The 21374-nt window shown below is 41.0% G+C and overlaps 1 protein-coding gene across 2 annotated transcripts; it reads right to left on the bottom strand.

Moving 5' to 3' along the window:
- Window positions 1-484: 484 nt before the first annotated feature.
- rac2 (Rac family small GTPase 2) lies at window positions 485-19725 on the bottom strand. Of its 2 annotated transcripts, none has more exon segments than NM_001304205.1 (6): window positions 485-736; window positions 4003-4162; window positions 10977-11039; window positions 11255-11372; window positions 11891-11962; window positions 19548-19638. In NM_001304205.1, coding segments are annotated over 6 exon segments (579 nt in total). In that variant the 5' UTR covers window positions 19583-19638; the 3' UTR covers window positions 485-605.
- Between the last annotated feature and the right edge of the window lie 1649 nt (window positions 19726-21374).

Below are 21374 nucleotides of genomic sequence, written 5' to 3'. Positions count from 1 at the left end.
ACCCTTTCACAACATCCAGTCAAGTGAAGAACACTCTCCAGGTGGAACACTCTCCAGGTGGAAGGATTTCACTTGCTGAAGACAAAACGTAAGGCAGAAAGACCCAAGAACAAACAACACCTGAAGACAGCTGCAGTAAAGGCCTGGCAAAGCATCCTAAAGGAGGAAACCGAGTGTTTGGTGATGTCCATGCATTCCATACTTGAAGCAGTCATTGCCTGCAAAGGATTGTATTTGTAATTTGTATTGTAGTTGCAATTCCTAAAAGTTTCACACAATATTTTGTTCAACCCCTTGAATTAAAGCTGAAAGTCTGCACTTCAACTGTATCTTGGTTGTTTCATTTCAAATCCATTGCGGTGGTGTACAGAGCCAACATTAGGAAAATTGTGTCAGTGTCCAAATATTTCCAGACCTAACTGAATCTAGCATTCATTTTAAATTGAGACCAGTATAACACAACTCATGGCGTAACTTCACATATGCAGACTCATAACAACCAATTATCCCTTTATTGTATGTACAGTGTACCTAAGACAACTTAAGACAACCTTTCCTGTTATGGGGTTCCTGAGCACACTCGTGGTCTCTTCTCAGGTCAGAGATCAGATAAGCAGACAGTGTGCTTTCTTTGTCTTGGTGGGCTGGGGGCACAACACCGCTCTGATAGCCTCGTCAAACACAGTCTTCAGTCCTCGCTGGGTCAGGGCAGAGCATTCCAGGTACTTCACTGAGTCTACACAGTAAAACAAAGTGCAGTCACACACACACAATTTATGGAGGGAAACTGAGACTCAAGGAGACTGTCCTTATTCACACATCTGAGGATCTATGCCATGTAGACGTTAACTTGTTTAAAAGCTCTCATTTTGTGCTGGATGCGTAATATGTTGTTTAAACATGTTTAATCAATTAGTAGGAACCTGATCACACCTCAGTGAGCCATGAAATTCCAAGTTTAAAAGCGAGCGGTGTTGATGACATGGGGAGCATATCAACACATACATAAAGAAATTCAAAATGTTCAGGGAAGCTGTTTCTGCGCAACTGAGGCACATTTACCGCTAGTGGACAAAATCCTGGATTGCATCTTTAACATACGACTGAGGTTTTACAGTGTTGGAATGGTGTGTGTGAACCCCATCAAGAGGTAAATGACAGTAATCACACATCTGACTGTAAAGGGAATCCGACTCATTTCTGAAAAACTGTCAACTCACAAATGCACTTATCCCTCTGTGCCTCAACACATGAATACAAATTCTGGCCAAATTTAATTATTGATGCATTTAGTAGCCACTTTAATTCCTGATTGGGGCAAATTATGCCAATAGGGCAATTATGTAAAATTTTATTTTTGTCAGTTCACAGAAGTATACGTCATTGATGCCCTGCTAGACAACACAATATTCCACACGGACAAATCGGTTTCTACATGTACCATTTGTCAATAGATAAATAACCCATATTTTAAATGTAACACTTATGTTCAGATGAATTCCTAAAGCCTAGTCACATCGTTTTACTCCCAAAGACAGAAGCGTTGATAGTCATCTCCTAATCTTTAAAGTATTGGATCTAGAAAATATAAAACCATTAGTGAATGTACAACTTCATTGTTATTAGACCAACTCAAATGTGTGTCAATCAGGGTAAATGTGCATCAACCATGTGAACATGGTAAAAGAGCATGATAAGACAGACTCCTGTTTTTTTTATGTTAGAACTGACGACTTAGTAAATATGTTGAAGATTAATTTTGGATTATTTTACAAAAACAGTCTTTCTTCGTATTGGGATAAAAAATCTTCCAGGCTACATTTACAGTATGTCTGTTCCATATTATGGGATGTAATCTACATTCACATAGCAGCCTCCACACGTAAAACACAAGATGCTTCCACTGTGCCCAGCGATTTAGCTTGGAACCAGTTTAAGGATAATCTACAAACAGTTTCAAACGTGTGAAAAGACGGTATGATTTGTGCATATCAGTTACAATGTCCTACTCATTCTCTAATTGACGGGCCCTTCAACATTACTAGCTGTGAGTCCCATAAGATTTAGATTTTTCCGGTGATTAACTTGAAAAAGTGGCTCATTTAGGAAGAGACTCAGCTCCATGCTATCGAGAGCATTTCATTTTGGAGCCGTCCCATTCAGAGTTTTGTTTACAGCTTCAACCCTGGGGGCCCAAGATCAAGGGCAGGGATTTGAATTTAAACAACTGATTAGAAAGAGAAAGTTGAAGGGCTGTTTCATGTTTGAGTGTTTACATAAGAGGAGAAGGTAAGACTTATTACAGGGACTTCAGCAGACAATTCAAAATGGTAACAAGTTACTGCAAAAAAATATTTAAATTACCTCTCCCAGAGCAGTATTGAGGACATAGTTCTATAACTGCACGGTGATAAATCACCTGGCTAGCTAGTTACCTGTCTATTTGAAAGGGTATGTTTAACAACAAAAACTGCTTTCCAATGTATTTTTATTCATAATTTCATGTAAACGTAAAAAAGTTATGAATGGTCGTTGTCTGTGTGTTTAACTAGAGGGACACATTTCTTGGTCTAGGTATGCAATTTGCCACTGGCTCTCTTTTCTTCTTAGCAACCCTGTCAAAAAAAGTGACACCATTGCATCGAAACACAGATAGGGTTGTGCTACAGCAATATCCACCTTAAAACCGACAGTCGTCATTATGTATATTTAAAATGTTTGTTTAAAATGCAGACAGGTTTTTGGACTCCCAAGTGGTCTAAAGTGTTCATTAGTAATACAAAGCTGACCACGACAGGCTAGATTTGGGCCTTGACGATGTAGCTTGATAACGAGTTGCTGGGAAGCCCAACAGGTAATACAGCTTGGCCAACAATGCCCAGGTAACAAGGTGTCATCCTCAGCGGAGAGTTTCGGGTTTCAACACGCTCTAGCAACACTCCTAGGTGCGAAGGTAACTCAGATCATCAGGTGAGCGTGCCTTCACATGTGTTGACCCATGTGACTCATGGTTGGAAGAGCCATGTGGAAAAAAACGGAAACACTGAATGGCTTGGCGCAGATGCCTTTGAGGATTGCCCGTAATCTTCAATCTGGGAACTGCAGCAATGAGACAGGACTGTTGATACACTGGATATGACTACAGATGGGGAAAGAAGACCAAAGGGGTAAACACATTTTCTTGGCTAAGCGTTTATTGCAGCATAGGCTGCGTTCAGTATTTATGTTCATCAAACGTAGTACCACCACCTGTCCAGTAGATGGCAAGGTGCAGGCCGGTTAAAACACTGATTATGTAATACTGAAATTGTGGAATCCGGATTAAAAGGATTCTACAAGATTCTTTTCAGACAAGAGTCTTGAAAACAAAAAGATTAACAAAAAGAGGATTACTGGATCTGATCCCCCATTTTTAAACATTGATTTGCTACATGTTGCCATACCCTAACTTGCCCAGTAGTAATATAAAGACTTAGTGGTTTTATGTGTTCTTGATATCGTCTGATTATGTTCTTGGGACAGAAAAAAGGTGAAAAATAACAGCAAAAAATCTACTCAAAATGTCTTATGTCTGAGAAAGTATTGTGTTGAAATAAAAGTACACTTTACGGCCTCGCCTTAACTTTGAGCCCAAAATATGACTCACTGTTGGTGTTTTTATATCAACTCATGCTCAATTTCATGATAGGACACTTCTTGAGTGTATTTACGGGTAATGACGGTTTGATTTTTACATGCACATGTTACTGAAAGACAATTTCCAAAGTCCCCTGAACTCTTCTACATTTATTTATGGTTTCATTAGTGTATAGATAAAGAAAAACCTTTAACAGCCTAAAGCTAGACTTTTGCCATCCAGCATTTCTGTTTGGGAAAGCTGTTTGGAGTGTTGTTGAGCAGAAATTGAGAAAGAGCATACCTGATTCAGTCTCACAGTCGGAGAGACACCCACATAGGGGGATCAAAGGCCGGTATTGAGTAGCATAACAGAGACCTACGTACCTATCTCCTTGGCCAATGCTAAGCCTTGGGGGTAGGTTATGGGAGCTAGCTTCTTCTCCTTGAGCTTCTCAATAGTTTCCTTCTCGTCCCTGAGATCCAGCTTGGTGCCCACCAGGATGATGGGTGTTGAGGGGCAGTGGTGTCGTACCTCAGGGTACCACTAGGGGGAGATGAAAAAAAATAACACTTATGTTTTACTATCCTTAAGGTGATACCAAACATTGGATTTAAAATCCTACTTTCCGAAACCCGTACCATTAGCCTAACCTTAAACCTAATTCTAACCCAAACCTAAAAATTTAACTTTTCAAACCTACCCCCTGAGACAAAAATAGCATTTTCCTCACAAAGAGCAGCGTAATATCCCTGAGAGGTCGAATGTTTGGTCTACACTAAAGTTGCACACACACGCAAGATTGTGCGATGGGACAATACCTACACTTATTGACTATGATTGAAATGAACTTGACTTCTGCTGTCTTAGTCTAGCAGACCTCAACTGGGCAACGCAGAGAACAACTAGCAGGTAAACAGTATTAGCTAGACTATTAACATAATGCATGGGAGGAATTTGGATTGTAAATACAGCAGAGTTACAAGCAGTGTGAAATGTCAAATGGGGCATTATTCATTTAATCCTTCTCCTCTTTCATTTTCAATATTGGCTTAATGCAGTTCCATTTCATAAAGTTGTTTTTGATAAATAATAATGACATAAAAAAAATTGCAAGACAGCCTAATCAAATAATGTAGTCTGCTTTAACAAACTTGATACATCCCCATACAAAAAAAGTTTAGGCAAATTGTACTCTGAAATCATCAACCAATCGGTTAACCCAAAATGTTCACAAGTATGCCTATTATTGTAACATTATACATTCATTCCAAATTCAAATAAATGGCAGACAACGTCATTGTATAGTGCATTTTTTAACAGAAAAAAGGTTCCTTCTACATTGAGTGAATGATAAAAAAAAGCTTGACCGGTGTATGCTTTAAGAAAACAGAAGATGATTAATGCTTGTAAATTACTCTTTAAAACACAGACAATTACAGAGTCATCTTCGTTTTAGTCTGCTGTGATTCTTTTGGAGGCCTTACCTCAGAGTCACACAAAATTAACAATTTAGTAATTTTACTCTTTAATTCAAATGTTGCCCTTATCCAGAGTGACATACATTTTGTCCAGCCCATAGTTAATCTAAATAACTTATTTAACAAGCTTGGGATGATTAAGTGTCCACGAAGATAACGAGGGCAAGATTGGAAATGGACACAAGACATAACACTCCCTCTCTTCCATGCCATCTGTTTAACATCCCTTCCTGGATGTATCCTTCACTGCCCTGGGCATTTGGGTTTAAGATCAGAAGGAAGAGGGGCCTCTAATGACTCTTAGACACCACATCCCACAGGATCTGGTCTCCCCTCCACTCAAACTAGGACCACCTGCCTGGAGGCAAGTTAGCATCCAGGTTGCTTTGCTGCTGGGTACCAAATATGAAATATTAAACAGTCATTAAACAGAATGTGCTTAACCCCTGGTTTACTCACCTGTGTCTGTTTTTAACTCAGTGTTATATTGGGCCCACTATACAATATACTGTAGGACCCACTATACAAGGAAACATTAGCTTCTACAGATGTGGGGAAAATGTCAAGGATTCAAATGATAGAGTCATTCTTAGAGTTAAGAAGCCCCAGAGGCCCTCAAGAAACCAATTCTGGTCAACTTGACTTTTTTCCTGAAGGCATGTCTTAATAGGTGCCTGGCTTTTGGGCCACTCTCTAGTCAACCTACACTGCCACTTGAGCACAGATAAAGGCAGAAAATTGTAAAAAAATAAATAATAACAATAAAAAAAAGTGTTATACAGTTTATAACAAAATGTGGAAAAATACTTTCAATTTCCTATACTTTATTCCAAATAAAAAAATGAATACTCCTCAAACATGCATGTTTAGTTACCTAAACTTCTATCAAAGCTGACTCTCACATAAATGACATAGTCCTTATTTGTTTGTACACTGCTCAAAAAAACTTAAGGGAACACAATCATTACAGTATAACACCAAGTCAGTTAAACTTCAGGGATATCAATCTGTCCAGTTAGGAAGCATTAGCAACTATTAATCAATATCACCTGTTTGGTGCAAACGAAAGTGACAATAGGTGCACTGGAGAAGCAACAGCAAGACAACCCCCAAAAAGGGAATGGTTTTGCAGGTCCTTAACCTTCCTGACTCATTCTTCTCTAGTTCTGCATTTTGATAGCATCCTGGTCACTACTGGTAGTATGAGGCGGTACCAGCAGCCCATTCAGGTTGCATAAGCATTCCCACTCCTCCAGGATGGCACATCCATACGTGCCGTCGCAAGAATGTTTGCTAACAGCAGTCAGGGTGCTTACGTGCTGAATCCAGTTGAGAACCTCTGGGACGTTATGCATCAGTGCATCCGATGCCGCCATGTGGCACCACAGACAGTCCAGGAGCTCACTGATAACCTAAACCAGGTCTGGGAGAGGACACCATCCCAGGACACCATCCATCGTCTCTTTAGGAGCATGCCCAGACGTTGTCGGGAGTGCATTCAGGCACATGGGGGCCATACATACTACTGAGTCACATTATGAGTCACATTAGAAATTCATGCAAGTTGGAACAGCTTGGGATTTCAATTGTTTACTTAGATTTTCAGTATGAGTTTCAATCCAGCCCTCAATTGGTTGGTGATTTTGGTTTCCAATTACCGTTGTTACATCATTTTGTTCTAGATGAATTACACAATGTACAGTAAAGATTTTAATCTTTAATATATTTGTTCATCGAGACCGATATGTGATTCAGGTGTTCCCTTAATTATTTTGAGCAGTTTATTTGACCAGAACCAAAGAGTCACCAATTAGGATGCAGTTTGTTTCATAGGTAAAACATGACCCCTTTTATCTGTCTTTGTGTTTAACAGGAATAACAATAGAATGCGTTATTGAGACAATTGGCGGGGTGGGCGTTTCAGTACTTAGAGTGTACACAAAAGTGAGTACACCCCTCACATTTTTGCAAATATTTGAGTATATATATCTTTTCATGTGACAACACTGAGGAAATGACACTTTGCTACAATGTAAAGTAGTGAGTGTATAGCTTGTATAACAGTGTACATTTGCTGACCCCTCAAAATAACTCAAAACCCAGCCATCAATGTCCAAACCGCTGGCAACAAAAGTGAGTACACCCCTAAGTGAAAATGTCCAAATTGGGTCCAACTAGCCATTTTCCCTCCCCGGTGTGATGTGACTCGTTAGTGTTACAAGGTCTCAGGTGTGAATGGGGAGCAGGTGTCATCGCTTTCACCCTCCCTCATACTGGTCACTGGAAGTTCAATAAGGCACCTCATGGCAAAGAACTCTCTGAGGATCTGAAAAAAAGAATTGTTGCTCTACATGATGATGGCCTAGGCTATAAGAAGATTGCCAAGACCCTGAAACGGAGCTGCAGCACAGTGGCCAAGACCATACAGCGGTTTAAAAGGACAGGTTCCACTCAGAACAGGCCTCGCCATGTTTGACCAAAGAAGTTGAATGCACGTGCTCAGCGTCATATCCAGAGGGTGTCTTTGGGAAATGTGCTGCCAGCATTGCTGCAGAGGTTGAAGGGGTGGGGGGGGGGTCAGCCTGTCAGTGCTCAGACCATGAGGTGAGGAGTACATAGACAAGTGTGTCTTGCCTACAGTCAAGCGTGGTGGTGGGAGTGTCAGTGTCTGGGGCTGCATGAGTGCTGCCGGCACTGGGGAGCTACAGTTCATTGAGGGAACCATGAATGCCATCATGTATTGTGACATACTGAAGCAGAGCATGATCCCCTCCCTTCGGAGACTGGGCCGCAGGGCAGTATTCCAACATGAAGTGTGCTTGCACCTACATTGTCCATGAATTACAGAGAAAATAGTACATTATCAATTCGCAGTACCAATGCACCAAGGTTTTGCTTTCTCGTTTCTGTTTCTCTTCGGTCTCTTTCTGGTGAGCACAAAGCGCCCACTCCACTGTACTACTTGGCCTTCCTGCCATACAACCATGAATGTCACAAAACTGACTCAGTAGAATTCCTAGGTGCTGCTCTGTGGCTGTGGACTTTTTCTACCCTTAAGTGCCTTGATGTCAACAACCTCTGTAATATTTAACATTGTTTAATATTCTAAAAAATGAATTGGCTGAACAGATCTGATCCAAAGCATTTCTAACATGTATCAGACCAACATTTATCTGAAAGCATGCTTTATTGCAATGCAAGCCAGCAAAATTGTTCAGCCAAATCAGTTATATGGCAATGCTATTTTACATAATCTGTTGTTGCCACGTTTGAAAAAATTCAAATCAACTGAAATTAACTCATGGTTTGATGTAACTTAAAGGTGATTTTGCCATCAAACCAAAAAAATGCTTACCAGACCCATTTCTTTCATTACAAATACAGTTACATTAAACAGTTTGACATAGACAACAAAACGTGTAAGGGAAAGCTTTGAGATCTCTGTTTGACAGACAATCACCACGTGTGTGTGTGTGTGTAAGGGGGGGGGGGGTGATCAAAGATAATATAGTTCTTACCCCCCCACCCCAAAACATCATCCAAAGCCTACCCTCCTTCTTTAAATAGATCCTAATATCACCTGAAAGCTTGGTAATCTACCAAAGGGTCCATTTGCATACATGGGCGATGTTACCATGGAGACTCACTGGTATCAGAGCATTGGAAAATAGACAGAGAAAGATGGAAAGAGAGGAGGAAATAGTTTTGTTTCGGAAATGGGAGAAGTGGCAAACATTTGCATAAGGGCTGGGGAGGTGAGATTGCTATTGTTTGAAGATAATCACGAATCAAATAGCTAAGTAAAGTCGTTTGTGCAAGCTGTACAATTCGAAATGACACAAATTGGAATGGATTAACGCTAGTCTTTTCAATAATTGCCAATTTCAAGAATACTTTTTTCACCCTCCATCTTACTTTGGGTACCTGAAGTCTATGCAGTAAAACAGATTACGCAGTGGAATATATTAACACCTTCCAGCAACCTACCAGACCAGAACACTCTGGAACCTATTACAGTTGTTTTGACAATGTGATATCAAATAAAGCCAATTTATCGACTCTCTTGTTTGTCTTTTGATGCAGATGTATAAAAGATTCAAACAGTGACAGCTGTTCCACAATGAATTACCTTCAGCAAAATGACTTGCAGTCTGTACATTCAGAGATTTTGCTGCCATATGACCAAATCTATAACTTAGCCGAAAACAAGCAACAATAAAACACTGACATGTTTGATAAGGGTTCGAAAGGTTTTCTGGATGACGCAGCCTTCTACTAGTTGTGCAAATTTGGGAGAGATCTTTTAAAAGATCTTGGTAGAGCCATAGAGAGCTCAAGGACAACTTTTTGAAGCAGTAGCTTAATGCTGCTAAGGTTAGAATTGGACTGTGTGCTTTGTAAGTTGCAGACCCTAACAGCTAGCTGGATAAGTGTGTAGAGTCACGGTGTACACGACACTGTAGGCTTTTAAGTTCACAAGGGACATCCATTTTTTAAAGCGATGATTACCTTTCCCTGACAAAAACCTGAATAAGATTGTGTACAGTGGGGAGAACAAGTATTTGATACACTGACGATTTTGCAGGTTTTCCCACTTACAAAGCATGCAGAAGTCTGTATCATAGGTATTCTTCAACTGTGAGGGACGGAATCTAAAACAAAACTTCCAGGTTTGCACACATTGCAGCAGGGATTTTGGCCCATGATTTTGGCAATGATTAAGGAGTGGCTCCGTAAGAAGCATCTCAAGGTCCTGGAGTGGCCTAGCCAGTCTCCAGACCTGTACCCAATAGAAAATCTTTGGAGGGAGCTGAAAGTCTGTATTGCCCAGCGACAGCCCCGAAACCTCAAGGATCTGGAGAAGGTCTGTATGGAGGAGTGGGCCAAAATCCCTGCTGCAGCATGTCCAAGCCTAGTCAAGAACTATAGGAAATGTATGATCTCTGTAATTGCAAACAAAGGTTTCTTTACCAAATATTAAGTTCTGCTTTTCTGATGTATCAAATACTTATGTCATGCATTAAAATGCAAATTAATTACTTAAAAATCATTCAATGTGATTTTCTGGATTTGTGTTTTAGATACCGTCTCTCACAGTTGAAGTGTAGCTATGATAAAAATTACAGATCTCTACAAGTAGGAAAACCAGCAAAATCAGCAGTGTATCAAATACTTGTTCTCCCAACTGTATATACATTCAGTTGCTGAACAGATTTCTATAATGTCCAATCCAATGTGAATGTGTGCGTGGCAAACACAATAGCACAACATACCACCTGAACAGGTGTGCTCTTGGATTGGAAATACTTAATTTAGGACAGTCTGACTGAAGTGAAAACCGTCAATTTAGAGGGCACAATATGCCATGGCAGCAATAGGCGGAGCTGCAAGCAGCAGAACCGAAAAAAGCGTTCCCATAAGGTGGGTGAGGAATAGCACCTACGCAGTAATGTAATCACCCGTAACGTTGCCACAACCTTTATAATGGAACAGGACCAATCAATGCCAATCGACACCTACATGAGGTGCTTCATGCCATCCCTGCAGCTGCTACTTAAAGAACACCAGAGGTGCATCACCCTGTTCTCAGATCAGCACAACCGACACTGCATTACTTCGACAGTGGTCAAATGAACTCACAGACTGGTTGTGGGTACTGCATTAAATCCTACATCTACTACCAGGGCGGTCCCCTTGACAGTTCTGGTTTCACTTCTCAGAATTAGATGTGTGTGGGCAGAGAATGAATATTGGAAACAAAGACTTTCGCAAACACTGCTTTGTGAGTTCTGAAGGAATCCCAGCTTGCGTGTGTTGCATACTAACAGCTCCACATGGTGACAAAGCCGTTAAGGTCCCACGGCTTCCGCTCTCCTTACCTTGGCTCTGACGTTCTCAAACGACGCTGGGCTCACCAGTGAAAAACAGATGAGGAACACATCCTAGAGAGACAAACGGCATCTGATCAACACAATTCTAGTCAACGACTAGAGAGATGGTGTTTATGATGTGAAGAAATTATCATATACAGTAAAATCATATTTAAGGAGTTGAGAGTAATACTTGGGCTATACTGAAAGGTAGAAAGGAGATTTGGAATAGTAGAAGGCCTATGTCATTGTCATAATAATGTACTGTGTGTCTGTGTGCTTGTTACCGTCTGAGGGTAGGATAGAGGGCGGAGTCTGTCATAGTCCTCCTGTCCTGCTGTATCCCAGAGACCCAGGTTCACAGGCTTACTGTCCACCATCACATTGGCTGAGTAGTTATCGAACCTGCCAACGAGACCAAAGAGTGTATTACATACATACAGGTCCAAGGCATCGAATTCCATGACCGCAGTGGTTTTAACCTTTTGTATTTTGATATGGAGTTTTAGGACCTATATTGCATTCCTGATATAAATACACACACACACACACACACACACACACACACACACACACACACACACACACACACACACACACACACACACACACACACGCACACACACATATATGACAATGAAAGTGCTAGTGTAATTGTGAAAGAACCACGGTGTGGCCAGCACAAACATAACGGAATTAGGCGACACAAAATGGCACGACCAAATTCAATCATGCCGGGTGATGATGGAATCGTATGGATTAAACAATGTACTGCACCATACCGGTGAAAGCTAATTTCTAGCATTTGAATTCCTAGAACGGTTTGTGTATATATCACTAATACCATTGATTGTTCCAGTGGTAGTATTAAACAGGCCTAAATGGACGCAATTTTTTTCCACTGTGTCAGTCAGGGTACTCACACTGTGGGGATGTATTCTCCAGGGAAGGCGTTGGTGGTGTAGCTGATGAGCAGACATGTCTTTCCCACAGCACTGGAAAAAAAACACATTGGGAAATCAGTTTTGTGCCAGCACACACAGACACACAGACAGACTGCAATATCACATGGATATTAGGCACACATAACCAAAAAAGCACTGACAACACAAAAATTCAACCAACAGCGACAGGGAGTGCTCAACAAGTAAGGACTGATCATAGAGGACAACATATTTTGTGCATTGTATGTTTTCTGATTGTCCTCATACATGCATACACACGCAGTGTCCTCTACTGTTTAGGACATTCTCAGGCACCACTATTACAGGTAATGGGCTTTTTATCCCACCCCACAGCTTATTTATCCCAACCCTCAGCTTATTTATCCCAACCCTCAGCTTATTTATCCCAACCCTCAGCTTATTTATCCCAACCCTCAGCTTATTTATCCCAACCCAGTTACTCTGCATCCGATATGGCACAAGTGTCAACTCTTCGTTCTCAAAATAAAACTGCTATGCATTTTGTTAACATGGTCCTTAAAAAATAGGGCAGAAAGATGAGGTCCCTATCTTCTCTAACTTCTTCGTGCCTCCTAAGTATCTGAGTTGCACAGAAATTCCCACATCTGATAATTACATGCGGGACATATTTCCACCATTCCTATTTATGACATGAAAATAAGATATAGAGTATCTCACAAAAGTGAGTACAGCTCTCACATTTTTGCAAATATTTGATTATATCTTTCATGTGACAACACTGAAGAAACACTTTGCTACAATATAAAGTAGTGAGTGTACAGCTTGTATAACAGTGTAAATTTGCTGTCCCCTCAAAATAACTCAACAGACAGCCATTAATGTCTAAACCGCTGGCAACAATAGTGAGTACACCCCTAAGTGAAAATGTCCAAATTGGGCCCAAAGTGTCAACATTTTGTGTGGCCACCATTATTTTCCAGCACTGCCTAAACCCTCTTGGGGATGGAGTTCACCAGAGCTTCACAGGTTGCCACTGGAGTCCTCTTCCACTCCTCCATGACAACATCACAGAGCTGGTGGATGTTAGAGACCTTCCATTTAAGGATGCCCCACAATGCTCAATGGGGTTTAGGTCTGGAGACATTCTTGGCCAGTCCATCACCTATACCCTCAGTTTCTTTAGCAAGCAGTGTCTCCGAAGGGAGGGGATCGTGCTCTGCTTCAGTATGTCACAGTACATGTTGGCATTCATGGTTCCCTCAATGAACTGTAGCTCCCCAGTGCCGGCAGCACTCATGCAGCCCCAGACACTGACACTCCCACCACCACGCTTGACTGTAGGCAAGACATACTTCTCTTTGTACTCCTCACCCACTTGCCGCCACACATTGCTTGACACCATCTGAACCAAATAAGTCTATCTTGGTCTCATCAGACCACAGGACATGGTTCCAGTAATCCACGTCATTAGTCTGCTTGTCTTCAGCAAACTGTTTGCGGGCTTTCTTGTGCATCATCTTTATAAGTGGCTTCCTTCTGGGATGACTGCCATGCAGACCAATTTGATGCAGTGTGCGACGTATGGTCTGAGCGCTGACAGGCTGACCCCCCACCCCTTCAACCTCTGCAGCAATGCTGGCAGCACTCAAACTTCTGGATATGATGCTGAGCACGTGCATTCAACTTCTTTGGTTGACCATTAGCGAGGCCTGTTCTGAGTGGGACCTGTCCTGTTAAACCACTGTATGGTCTTGGCCACCGTGCTGCAGCTCAGTTTCAGGGTCTTGGCAAACTTCTTATAACCTAGGCCATCATTATGTAGAGCAACAATTCTTTTTTTCAGATCCTCAGAGAGAGTTCTTTGCCATGAGGTGCTATATGTTGAACTTCCAGTGACCAGTATGAGGGAGTGTGAGAGCAATAACACCAAATTGAACACACCTGCTCCCCATTCACACCTGAGACCTTGTAACATTAATGAGGCACATGACACCGGGGAGGGAAAATGGCTAATTGGGCGCAATTTTGAAATTTTCATGTAGGGATGTACTCACTTTTGTTGCAAGCAGTTTGGACATTGATGGCTGTGTGTTGAGTTATTTTTAGGGGAGATCAAATTTACACTGTTATACAAGGTGTACACTCACTACTTTACATTGTAGCAAAGTGTCATTTCTTCAGTGTTGTCACATGAAAAGATATAATCAAATATTTGCAAAAATGTGAGAGGTGTACTCACTTTTGTGAGATACTGCAGCTTTATTTTGGGGCCCAGGGTGGTCTAGCACCTTAGGTTGCTGTCTCTGGTGCACATATGCCACAGCGACAATGGTTCAATCCAGTTCCCCTACTATTTCAGAACACTCTCCTCTAAGTATGCCCAATCTCTAAGTATGCCCAAAATATATACCGTACTTAGGCCCCTGAAAGTCAAACTAAGGCCATTTATTTGGGTAGTAAGTGTGATAATAAAACAATAAAACAAACAAACACAAATAAACACTTACTACCCAAATAAATGACCTAAGTCTGACTTTCAGGTGCCTCAGTCTTATGCACAGTTCTGTATTTAAAAAATGTCATAAAATATATACCTTTTAAACATAACAATACATATTTTTACAGTATATTTTATTATCATTGTTCCTTGTTTTTTGGTGGAAGAAATTTAAATTCCAAACTGCCTTATTTGGCTAGCTTAAGAAAAGGTGATACTGTGATACAATTCCAATGTAATTATAACTGAAAAACTGTAAACTGTAAGAAAAATTATCGACTGAAAAACAAGTTAATGTTTCAGCAAACATAGGCCGAGAGGCATGCTGCGTAATTTGCGGGGGATGATATTTACTGTTAGATTGTTTTAAAATGTGAAATGGTTCACTCCCACACAATAAAATAGTACAGTGCAATAACAACGCACCAAATAAAGAATAGTATATTTCCCATGGACAAAAACGTGCTAACAGTACTTCCTCACTGCTTGTTACTGTATGTTGAATGGTCATGGACATTTAGGTTCAGTGCTTGACTTGGTCACTGGTGCGGAGTACTGGAACGTTCAATGCTTCACTTCCTGTTAAAAAATATTAACTTAGTACCCACACCCATTTCTGTACAGGTCATGGATAGTGTACCACCTGAGGACAGAACAGTGTGACGGGGTCTGAGTTTGCTACTATATCTATGAATTTCTCAAGCTGCTTGTCACCGTTTCTGAACAATTCCAACAGCCTTTTGGGAGTGAAATTCTAAAGCACACATCTGCATGTACAGGCACGAGGCAAGGAATGCTACTTTTAGGAGCGCTCCAAGAGTGAAGTTTTTCAGGCAAGGTTAGAAAGAGACACCTCAGGCTATATGCAACGCAGGCTACAATGGGCTTTTCCTACAGTTGCGCTCCTCCTTGAACATCATCAGGTCACCAAAGCTAAGCAAACACTGGCGATACATCCACAGTATATGCCCCTGTGGAAGACATGATTAGCAATAACTTAACAGTGAATTATTTTGGCTGGCAAAAAGCAGTTCTGTCCATGTAACTATGTCAGAGTATTTTTGTTTTGGCAACTGGGGTGAGATACCAGAGAGGAGGTTGGGTGATAGAAGAGTGAGATAAAACCTACTGTGACAGTGACTGTTTCCTTCTCTGAGATGTAGGATCTTAATTTGAGCCAGTCTCCAACAGCAGCACAACAACGCTGCACGAACAGGAATGTGAATTACGTGGATTATAATGAATCCTTTTGTAGAGGTAAATAACGGAAACAGGTCTGACTAATGGAAATGTATTTTTTTTGTTATATTTTAAAAAGTGCCCTGATTTTCAATTAGGATCCTACACATGTACTGTGTCACCAAGCAATCTCCATTTCTGCTACCCTGCCACCCTCTGACTCACACGCTGTTGACTGTGGTCTGAGTCAAAGCCGAGGGGCCCCGTTTCAACTGTGCCTCCTACTCTCCACCTGCTCCTACCGCCTGAGGCTCCCTGTTGGTCCTTACCTCCACACGCAGATGGACTGGGGCGTATGGCCTCCCTATAACAAAGATGACATTGTGATGGCTTACTACTTAATCATGTGAAAGTAACCAGTCTATGGGCCATTTGAATCATACCTCTAACAGCAGGGGAGCTATTGTTGGAAAAGGACCAGGCAAACAAATGTCATAGGCACTTAAGTCCAGTCAAACAAGTGTACTAGGAATTAAAATCCAGTCAAACAAATGTCATAGGTACTAAAGGTCCAGAAGGATCTTACATTTTTTTGGAGCAGTAACAAACCCTCAACTCCGCAACCCCTAGAACTCCAGACCGTTCACAACTTACTTGTTGGCGGAAAGAAAGTGAGACTGTCTTCAGACATTTTCTGCATTTTCTGCCCCCTGGGATGGAGTAGATTCTGCAGTTTAAATCTAAATGTCATCAATGCTACACATTTTGCCATGACATGTATGTTCATTTGATACCTGAATGGCAAAATTAATTTGCGAGTTGAGGCCCCAATTGTATTGTAATAACTACAATATTTAGATGGATGGTTCGCTTTACTCACTACCTAGCTAACACAGACTAGTTAATCAACGGAACCTTTCTGACAGGTTATAAATAGCGCTCTGTGAATGCAATAACAACAGAAACACTGCCCATGCACAACAGAGAAGCGCTATACAAATAAAGTCATTATTATTATTAAAAGATGAGCCCATCGGAGTACAAAAATAAGACTCGCTCTTCTTGCTGAATACGGTTGCCTTAAAGATACGGAGAAATGTCTTTGTAGGTGGTGCATCGGTCTAAGGAGCTCTTTCATAGCACCAAGCTGTCCACTACAGTCTAAGTTCAAGTCTTGACAGTGCCGCCGGCTGATTAGGGGCTTGTGAACCCCATGGGTGATGCAAACAGGCCTGCATGACCTGGTGAAGGGCGAGGCACCTACCATAGTGATTTCCTGATCTCGTTGCGCTCTATCAACTCAGGCTCATTTGCCTGCACAGCTAACTCAACAAGAAAGGGAGTACATGAAAAAAATGACTGCCAATCATGCTGGTAAAATGTTACAGCACGTCAATGCTATTTGATGATACTTCATGATGTGAATCCTGCATGTATACTTCATCACAGCATCTCACTTCAAAAACCAATCTCACCACCACTGGCTGGGCAGTTAATTTTTAATGCTAACAGTTTAGGCTTGAATCAAATCAATATCCACAATCACGAACCTAGAAATGCTGACAACATAGGGAGATATACAGATATACAGATCAACTTAAGTTCTACAAAACAGAACGAACGTGTTTGCTTTCTCTTTCTCATTTTCATGTTGACATCTCTGCCTAGATGTATTCTACAGGGACAAGCAATCCTACTGTATGTTCCCATTTTATGCATACTGTATGACTGCATTCAAGCAAGTGAGCCAACACAGTTTCAAAGCTATTCATGTTCACCCGGTCTTTGAACTCTTCCCATGAATGTTTGAGCAGCGGCATGTATCCTGCTCTGCAGGGGTTCTCTACATTGGGCATGGACAACAGAGCTGTCGCAGAGGGTTCTCTAAATTGGGTTACTGGGCGATGGGGCCGGCACGGGGGATCTCTAGACTGTTTTTACACTACGCTAGTTTTGTTGAGGTGAACGAGACATGAAGCCAGACGTGTCATTGATACATTGTTTTAATAGTGTAAACGGATCAAAAAATGTCAAAAAAAAGTCCACCCTCTGAGGTAACGGGAGAAATGTTTGCGATTTTCTGCCTCAAACACAGAATCAGAAAAAATGAATTGTGGTTGGGAAGCAACTAAAACCTCTCGCATTGGCACCAAAACAACTCTACTGTCACCAGCAACAGTACTTGTTTGACAGAGAGCACCATGTAAGTTACCAGATAAACAACATTGTTCAAGAGTTTAAATGCCTGCCAGGTCAGTGGTCTGGCCAAGGTACTGCAAGCGCATGTTTGTTATCTTGTGATGCAGAGAGAGTAACTTGTTGCTAGTGTGAATCAAACATTTTACTACAATTTTCTTTCAATGTTGTTTAAATTAAATAACATTTAAATAAAAAAATATTTTTAGTTGGTAGCGGTTGTCACAAAGCTGGCAGGAGAGAGGGAGGCAACACTGAGCAACATCGGGAGTCGTCTATAGGAACCAGAAGCTCTCTCTGGAGTGTGCCTTTTGTCAAACATTGAACATTTGCTTGTGTCACTGTCCTAGTTGACACAATGCCGGTCTACTCACATCTAGCTGATCCAGGCTAACTTGGTCTCTGAGGTTCCTGATTTCACACTGATTGTCAATGTTAAACCATCACCCTACAACACATGCAGCAGCACCACACACCTCTGGAGTGAAGCTGCACAGCTTGCATTAGAGATGCATTATTTATCCAGACACCTTTTCTGAAGGAATAAACTTCATTTGAGCTAAAGCTAAGTTATTTGTGATAACAAATCACATTCAATGGACTGTGGAATATATCTTTCTCACGCAATACCAGGCTTTAGTCAAATGCCAGGATGTCATCATTCCTTACTCCACCTCTGCTCTGTTCAATTTTCACTTCAAGTTACAGTGGCCTTTTGACATGTAACTACAGTAAAGTCACGTGATGTGTGCAATGCAATGCACATTTTTACAGTCCTTGAGTGTCAAGTCAAAAGCTTTTCTCTGTTGAATACAGACCATTTGTATCTTTGGTGAAAGAGAAGTCTGCATTGACCGCATATGAGTGTGCTGTTGTGGGTGTGATAGTGTGGTGATCCAGTCATAGGTGGCAGCTGTGCCTTTGCTCCTTTTGAAACCATGAAACACACCAAGGAGGAACAAGTGAGGATAAAAACAGCATAGGAGGAACTCATCCATTACAAAAAGAGAAGAGGGAAGATTGCATTAAACTCACTGACTGTTGACGGTGTCTTTTTCCTCAATGTTATTTTAAACGGATGATCATTATCAGAAGCTAATCTCAATTTCCTCTCTCTTACAGATATTTAATTTCACCCATTAATTCCAATCTCCTGCTAGCATCTAAGCATCCATTTTGTCTTTTTCAACTTGTCACCAATTTTGCACTTCCTTCCTGCCTTGTTGATTTAAGTAATGTCATTTTCAATTCATCTTACGTTCCTCAAACGGATGTTAAAACTGCACCTACACATAAGAAAGTAAGTTAAATCTATAACGTGAAACTGTATAAAAAATATAAATAAATTGTCAGCACGTTCCTGCCTTGAAGGCATACTTTTATTGACTTTGATAAGGATCTGTATTATTGAGCTTCCAGATATCATAGTTAATACCATGCACACACACAAAGACTTTTAATTAAAATTAGTGTTTGTCTAGCGAATACAGAAGTTTGATTGTTCTGTGGAAAGATAATGTTATCAGTAAAAGGTACATACATTCCACATAACTGTATAGCTCAAATACTAATACAGGCCTAGAATATGAAACTTATGAATTCCCGAAAGAAAATGCAATGTTGCCACAACAATGCTTATAGCCGATTACAAAGAAGGTAATTAATTACACAGACACTTTTAAATCAGTTTGGAGTTTTCCTACATGCCTGCATTTTAACACACCCAAATCAAAACTTGTCTAACACATGTGGAACTGCGCTTACAGCTTTTAAAAAACTTACCCATCTCCAACCACCACACACTTGATTGCTTGCATTTTTCAGCCGCTTATTTAACCTGTGTGTTTACACTTAAGATACGAAGGACAACAATGCAGAGTACAGGAAATAAGTTCCCTTGTATTGCACACCGCCACGTCTCTCGCGTTGAGTCTCGCGCAGCACGCTTTCAAGCGACTACGTTCATTCTGACTGAAGCATCCCTGATGGCAGGAAGCAGGTATAATAGTGATACATTACATCCCTTAACATGTGATTAACATAATGTTCATCGAGTCTTTGAGAAGTTATGACTATCACTGAAATGTAATCATATATTGTCTGCATAAATGTATTTCCCCAGCGCGAACAAGCGCATTGCTTTTCTCACCTGGCTGTTTGACAGGTTCTCGGAATCAGAAAACTTTGTTGAGCACGTTTCATTTTCACTAGATGGTGCCATATATCAAGAAATTGGGCCCAACGTTTCATGCTCATAGAAACTCATAGAGTTTCATAGAAAAGTAGGTAGGAAACAATTATCTTCTAATCTGCAGAAGTCTCTATAAGGTGTTTTCATTGCTTACTGTGTAGCCCTGCAGGAAAAATAATAATTATAAATATACTTTCTAAGTGAAGCGAATTTTAACAAATTACTTGACGTGTTTAACGTGATACCGTTTACATAAACATCATTATAAAAACATTATATAAAGTATTATTACTTTTCAATTCTGCATTACTGCCTGGTGAAGCAGATGCTCTGCTGCTGATCGCAAGGCCCCAGAGTGTGGTTAGGTCTGCGAAGCACGTCACTGACTGCCATCTTCCCTCCGTGCAAGGCATATACCATACACAATGCCTTAGGGAAGCACGGAACATCATCAAAGACCACATCCACCCAGGCTATGGTCTGTTCGCACTGCTGCCGTCTGGTTGATGCTACCGGAGCATCGGGGCACCTCCAGAGTCACAGTTTTTTCCCTCAGGCCATAAGGCTTCTCAATCTTATTGGTCACACAAGCTTTCCAGATGCTCTGTTGTCTTTCTATGTACATTCAATGGATATTAAAATATTTTAATGTACCATTTATGAGCATATTACACTTAGATTATACACTCACCTAAAGGATTATTAGGAACATTTGTTCAATTTCTCATGAATGCAATTATCTAATCAACCAATCACATGGCAGTTGCTTCAATGCATTTAGGGGTGTGGTCCTGGTAAAGACAATCTCCTGAACTCCAAACTGAATGTCAGAATGGGAAAGAAAGGTGATTTAAGCAATTCTGAGCGTGGCATGGTTGTTGGTGCCAGACGGGCCGGTCTGAGTATTTCACAATCTGCTCAATTACTGCGATTTTCACGCACAACCATTTCTAGGGTTTACAAAGAATGGGGTGAAAAAGGAAAAACATCCAGTATGCGGCATTCCTGTGGGCGAAAATGCCTTGTTGATGCTAGAGGTCAGAGGAGAATGGGCCGACTGATTCAAGCTGATAGAAGAGCAACTTTGACTGAAATAACCACTTGTTACAACCGAGGTATGCAGCAAAGCATTTGTGAAGCCACAACACGCACAACCTTGAGGCAGATGGGCTACAACAGCAGAAGACCCAACCGGGTACCACTCATCTCCACTACAAATAGGAAAAAGAGGCTACAATTTGCACGAGCTCATCAAAATTGGACAGTTGAAGACTGGAAGAATGTTGCCTGGTCTGATGAGTCTCGATTTCTGTTGAGACATTCAGATGGTAGAGTCAGAATTTGGCATAAACAGAATGAGAACATGGATCCATCATGCCTTGTTACCACTGTGCAGGCTGGTAGTGGTGGTGTAATGG

The sequence above is a fragment of the Esox lucius genome, chromosome 11, assembly GCF_011004845.1.
Source record: "Esox lucius isolate fEsoLuc1 chromosome 11, fEsoLuc1.pri, whole genome shotgun sequence".
Taxonomy (NCBI): domain Eukaryota; kingdom Metazoa; phylum Chordata; class Actinopteri; order Esociformes; family Esocidae; genus Esox; species Esox lucius.
This window is presented reverse-complemented; position numbering and strand designations above follow the sequence as displayed.

Bases quoted from the DNA above. Each gene is read 5' to 3' on its own strand.
- rac2 (XM_029122994.2), bottom strand. From the start codon at position 19,582: ATGCAAGCAATCAAGTGTGTGGTGGTTGGAGATGG. The intron at 11,963-19,547 runs GTAAGTTTTTTA...TTTTTTTTCCAG, and splicing joins TGTGTGGTGGTTGGAGATGG to TGCTGTGGGAAAGACATGTC. The intron at 737-3,998 runs GTAGGTCTCTGT...TTTACTGTGTAG, and splicing joins TTGGCCAAGGAGATAGGTAC to ACTCAGTGAAGTACCTGGAA.